Below are 6,000 nucleotides of genomic sequence, written 5' to 3'. Positions count from 1 at the left end.
CCAGGCTGAGGCAGGCTTTCCGCTCTAGGCCTTACCTGACTGAGTGTACAGGAAAAGCATGGGAGGAACAAAGCTGGCCCTTGAGGTCAGGGCCCTCTCTGCTCCCAGCCGCCCTGGGGGCAGGATCACTCAGCATACATCCGCTGGGCTGCTGGAGGCCCAGCCGCCCTCTCTAATCACTCTCACGGTGCAAATTAGGGCGGCACGTGCTCCGGGTGCACCCCCAGGGACGGGGTACCGGGGCCAAGGCTTGCACTGTGGGGGGGTGCTTCACCATGCACAGCACTAGACACGGGGTGGCGGGGGAGGAGGCTGCAGCCCCCTCTCCTGGGGCCCCTCCTCATCCCGATCGCCATGCTGTCTCTGTGGATTTAGGCGTCCGAGTCTTTTACGACATTCGTGATAATGGTAATTTAATAGAAACCCAGTGCTGGGAAATATACGGAGGACATACCGTGTGCCAGGCAAGGCACACGTGTGAGCTCGGCCAATCTCCGTCCGAGGCAAGCCAGGATGCAGTCACTACTGCATCAAGTCAGGGGAGGACTCGGGGGCCGGAGAGGCAGAATGGCCTGTCCGGGTCAGCAGCAAGTGGGAGAAAAGGGCTCAGGGCACAGCCCTCTGCCAGGAGCACTGCCCCGCACCCCACTCTGCAGATCCGGCTGAAATGCCAGTTCCTCGGGGTCGCCTCCCTGATTGTTCCCAGGCATTTCCGATGCCTGTCACAGCTCTTGTCACACCTGAAGGTGACCTGGGCTTACTTCCTGTTTGACCAACAATACAGGGCCCGAGGCCAGGGCGCTGCTGTAATCCTGGGGCCCTGCATGGTGTCTGGCGTGCGGGAAGGGCTCAGACATCGGCCGCTGGAAGCATGGCCCGGTGTAAACACCATCCCAACACTTCTCTTCTCAGCGAGCGTCCCCCTTGGGACCTGGGGACACTGAGCTGGGTCTTGGGCCCCAGGGAGGAGCAGGGCAGGTGGAGAACGGTACCTGAGCTGAGGATGGTGGGCCTCGCCTTGGGGGGCCGGGATCCCGTTAGGGAGTTGGTGCCACTGCCGCTGCCGGTCCCGCCACCCTTGCGCGTCAGCTGCAGGGAGGAGTCCTGGCCCGGGATGGAGATGGACTTGGCGGTGGACGGTGGCCTGAGGAGCGCAGATGGCTGTGACTGGGGTGCCCCATGCTTGGGGTCAGACAGGGGAGCCCCAGAGCCCAAAGGCAGGAAGAGTCCCTGCGTGGCCCCCCACGGCCTGTGCCCACACTCACGTCTTAAAGCAGGGGTCTCCGGAGAGCAGGAGCATTCCGATGGTGACCTGCACAGAGGGAGAGCTCAGACACACCATACCCACCCCCAACCCAGGGGCCTCCCTGTGGCCCGCCTGCTCTGGCTTCAGACAGGCTGGCCTCTGATCCTGCTTCTCCCCCTCGCTGGCCCTGCTGAAGCCACCGAACCACACCGAGTCCCCGCTTCCATGGGTGGAGGGCAGAACCGATTCTGACACCTGTCTCCTGAGACAGTGGAGGGGACTTGGGGACGTGAGGCCCGGCACACGGTGAGCGCCAAAAGAAAAAGTTAGCTACTGTTTCCCTAAAACTGTGCCGAGGAGGGGGCCGCAGTCCCTCTCCAGCCCCGGGGCCTGCTCACGGCCTCGGAGTGGGTGAGGGCACGCTCTGCACGGCAGGCAGGCAGGAGGGAGGCTCACAAAGCCCACCTGGTGGGGGGATGGTCACCAGGCACAACACGGTGGGCAGGAGTGGGAGATGGGGTGCCCACAGAGTCAAACCCGGAGGGCGGGGGCTTCATGAAAGAAAGTGTTTTGAGTAAAGCAAACAAGAAGCTATCAGTGAATGAACATTATCCACCAGGGCAGAGATCAAGGGCCCAAACGAGGCAAGGTTGGGGCCCCGAGTCTGGGCTGAGATAAAGCGACAGGGAGAGGGTGATGAGGTAGGAAATGGGTGCTCATGACCCAGTGCCAACACTGGCAAAAACGGACATCGTTGGGCTGAGGCTTTTGTTGTTGCTTTAAGTAAGTTGTATGCCCAACGTGGGCTCGAATTCATGGCCCAGAGATCCAGAGTCGCGTGCTCCAAGACTGAGTGAGCCAGGCGTCCCTGAGACTTTTTTTTAATGAATTATTTCATCTGGCTGTGATAGCGCCTACAAAGTAGGTGATGGCCCCCGGCTGTAGACGAGGGGAGCAGGACTCAGAAACAGACTCAAGGGAAGTAAGGGCCCAAAGCCCTGCAGACAGGACGTGGGGAAGCCGGCTTTGCAGCCACCTGCACCCTCCTCTGGCCCCCCTGATTTGCCTAAGGCTGCACAGGGCCGAAAGGTCCCGGCTCCCACCACGACTAGCCTGGCCCTTTTGGGTGCCTCTGGTTCTCTCTGCAAAGGGCCTGGGGCTGCAGTGGGCCCATCCGCCACCTCAGTCTGGCTCTGCTTCAAGCACAACCCGCTCTCGCTGGGCCGGCTCGTCTGAGGTGTGGTTAGGACAAGGCTATTTTCTCAACCGGGTGCAAAGGCGTGTGGATGAGGAAGAGAGGTGTGGTGGCCGAGGCGGATGCCCAGGTAGCTCTTTCCTAAGAGGCCAGAGAGCTGGCTGCCTGGAGGAAGGGAGCTGCCCTGGCCACCGGCAACGCGCCGTGGCTGGGCTCTCGGAGCGGCCACCCTCGGTCTGCCGGGTGTTCTCCCGCACACTGACCCTCCACCGCAAGGTCAGGCGGTCTTGTGTCATATGGAGCAAAGGTTGGGAGCTGGACCGTGGAGCCACCAGCAGGGGGGTCAAGCGTCAGCTCTGCCTGTGACCCCAGGCAAATGATGAGGCCTCTGTGCCACAACCCCATCCTATGCAAAACTGGGACCAAACCAGCCACCACATCTGATGGGGCTGTCGTCAGGGGTCATGAGATGCTCATCTCACCACAAGTGCTCAACAAACCCTGAGCGAGACCACTGGGGTCCACCCCGACCCTCCATGGGGAAACTGAGGGCAGTGGCAGAGCCAGGCTTCTGAGGGATGGGAACCTGGGGACTCTGATGAGGAGCAGGTCTGCCTGGGCTCCTCTGCTGGGAGGGGCAAAGAGGCAGTGGGGGCCCCCTGGTACCTTGAGGATGGAGTTGTCCTGACGTGTGTTCTTCGTGTCATATCCCTCCAGCAGGCAGCAGCGCACTGTGGAGCCCGAGCCTGCGAATTCGGCCAGGTTCAAGTCGGTGAAGCCCAGCTGGGAGGGACAGAGGAGAGTGTGGGAGGCCGTGGAGGGTGTGGGCGCACGCACGGCAGGCGGCACAAGGGTTAACTTGTCAAGGTTAGGGGGGCAGGCAGGTCCCCCGGACCCGCCCCACAGCCCAGACGGAGCGTTGCATAATGGCACCCAAGGACAGAGGCTGGTCTGGAGCTCACATCCCTGAGCTACACAAAGCGTCCTTTGTGCCACATCCCAGCGTGCACTGGGGCAGTGCCAGAGATGAAAGGACATTGTTGTCTGTGACACAGAAGCATTGTTCCCTAGGAAACAAGGCTGTGCTGTGGGAGCTGCCAGGCCAGCATGCAGGGGGCAGGGAAGGCCCGTGGGAACTTGGCATGGGGGGGCAGGAGTCCCTCACGGAGGTTGGAGTGGGGGGCTGGCGGGAACACCTGGGTGTTCTGGGACACAGAGAGAGGCACTGGGGACACAGAGGAAAGTGGGAGAACATTTGAGAGCAAAATGTAGGCGCTAAGAAAGCCTTTGATAGAAGCCAGGTCTCCGGACCTGTGGGCAGGAAACTGAGTTAAGGCGGGGGAGGGGTGGTCAGATTAGGGACTTGGGGGACAACCACACCAACAAGTGGCATTTACTGGCCACCTGCTGCATGCAACTCTCTACTGCTGAGTTTAGGGGCATGTATGCCAGAATCCAATTTGGTGGGCTCACATCTTCGCCCTGCCATCAAGTCCCAGGGGCCCCTATTTGGCAGAGGAGGAAACTAAGGTTCTGGGTAAGTGATGTGCCCAGGGCCCCACACAGCCTAACCAGCAGAGCCAGGCCCGGGGCCAGGCCCTACCAGCACCAAGTCTAGCTGCCCCTCTGGGCCCCAGCTTCCTTCCCGGGAGAACAGGAACGGGGCTGGTCAAGGACGTTTGATTACAGAAGGGAAGGGCCTGCAGGTCTGACACGCGCCAGGCACCTGCTAAGTGCCTGCTGGGTGGAGGTGGGTTGCCCCAGCCGTAGGCTGGTAGTTCCTTCTGGGCAGCTGTCCTTGCCCATGTTCCTAGCCAGCCTGCCCTGCTTCTGGGGACGGCCACCAGTGCCCAGGCCAGGGCAGAGTGCATGGCCCAGAACGATGAGCTTCCTGAGCTCCGGTCAGTGGGAAGGGCCACGCCTGCCACACAGGGTGAGGTGAGGCAAAGGCATTTCCCCTCCGGACTGAGCCCACCCCCTGCTGCCAGGCCGATTCCCAGGGCCCATGGAGGGTGGGCTGTGAGTCCCCCACCAGGGAGGGGGTCCAGGGCAGAGCAGGTTTATTCGAAGCCAGGGGAGACCCTTTCAGAGCCGCCTTCTCCCACTTTCCCCAGCGGGCACCGTGCAAACAGCAACAAGGATGTGCAAGAGCGGGGGCTGGAGGAGCACCAAGCACCCAGCCGTACAAGGCACCGCTGCCTCTGCTGGACGCAAGAGGAATTTGTGAGGACACGACGACATGACCACAGAGGACCGGCAAGTGGGAGCCACGCCATAGAGTGTGTTTAGAACAAGTCCCTTTTGTGTATTTGAAGACCTGTCTGCGTGCACACCAGGGCACGTACGGGAAGCAAGTACACGTTTTGCACGCCTCTAAACCACACACACGCATATTTTGTTCACTGCTCTGTGGGTCTGCTTCCCAACTTTCTTAAACGTTCTGGAGACCTTAACGAAGCCAAGGATGGGATGTGGGTAGGAAGCCTACAGAGGAAGGGGTGGGAACTGCCCTTTTCACTCTAAACTTCTGTGCCATTTGTGTTTCGACAAGCACATGGGACCCCCTATATTAAGTGCAAAGACGATCAGTGAAGAGATTTCCAAAAACGAATGCATCTCGTGCAGAGCTGAGTGTCTCTGTTTGGGGCAGAGAAGGGGCTGGAAGTTCTTCTGGGAGCTTCTCTCAGGCCTGTTTCATCTCAGCCCCACTCACCTTGGAATAAGCCTTCCCGCCTTTCAGCTCCTGTAGAGACAGAGATGCAAACAGCAGCGTAACTAAGGAATCTAAGAGACCTCAAGTGTCTCCCCAGGGGCCCTCCCACCCCCACCGAATCTGGCCGCTGGGGGGGGCCAACTAGGCAAGGGGCAGAGCGACTCACTCTGTGCTCTCTCGAGGGGACAGGTCAGGGGATGGGCCTGAAGCCACTGGACCAGTGGCCTCACCCCCCCCCCCCCCGCCTTGGTCTTGGGCCTCCAGCCTCAGCCCCGGAGCCCAGCCTCACCTTGCGCACCGACACACGGAAGACGCAGGGGTCCAGCAGGCCGGTGGCCGGGTTGGCGCTCATCTTACACACGAAGGTGAACCTCTTCCGCCACCGCACACAGTTCTCCCGCACCTCCTCCCTGCAGGGCACACAGACAGGTGAACACAAGCAGGCAGGTTGGGACAGGTATCAGGGACAGGCTGGCCTTTAGGGAGGAGAGGGAGGAGGGGAGCTCCTGCTTTTTACTTTGTATCACAGACTGACTGTGTTCTCCTAAAAAAACATGCCTGTGTAAGTGTTGCAAAAACAAACAAAAATAAGCGATTAAAAGTGAAAAAAACACAAGGTAGGGGTGAGGTCAGGCTGGAGGCAGCCACTCCTTGCCCCTGCTCCCAGCACTGCTCTCTCCCCTTGTTCTGTGGCTCCTTCCTCTGCTACCATCTCCCACTGGCCCCTGACCCTCCCTGGCAGATGAAAAGCGAGGTGAACTGCCCAGTCCCACCCAGTCAGGAACCAGTTGGCCTGTGGAGACCGGAGACTGTTTCTTTGCCACTGACAACAACGATGATAGTAAA

At 60.3% G+C, this 6,000-nt stretch overlaps 1 protein-coding gene across 1 annotated transcript in view; it reads right to left on the bottom strand.

The window, feature by feature from the left end:
* FAM102A (family with sequence similarity 102 member A) overlaps nt 1-6,000 on the bottom strand; it is a 34,142-nt gene that overhangs the window by 6,125 nt on the left and 22,017 nt on the right. Inside the window, exons 2-6 of the mRNA XM_029919596.1 lie at nt 5,444-5,564; nt 5,155-5,184; nt 3,108-3,224; nt 1,266-1,312; nt 993-1,144 (exon numbers count right to left, since the gene is read on the bottom strand). Coding sequence (XP_029775456.1) covers nt 993-1,144; nt 1,266-1,312; nt 3,108-3,224; nt 5,155-5,184; nt 5,444-5,564 — 467 coding nt within the window. The remainder of the gene's footprint in view (nt 1-992; nt 1,145-1,265; nt 1,313-3,107; nt 3,225-5,154; nt 5,185-5,443; nt 5,565-6,000) is intronic.

The sequence above is a fragment of the Suricata suricatta genome, chromosome 13 (genome assembly GCF_006229205.1).
Source record: "Suricata suricatta isolate VVHF042 chromosome 13, meerkat_22Aug2017_6uvM2_HiC, whole genome shotgun sequence".
In the NCBI taxonomy this organism is placed as follows: domain Eukaryota; kingdom Metazoa; phylum Chordata; class Mammalia; order Carnivora; family Herpestidae; genus Suricata; species Suricata suricatta.
This window is presented reverse-complemented; position numbering and strand designations above follow the sequence as displayed.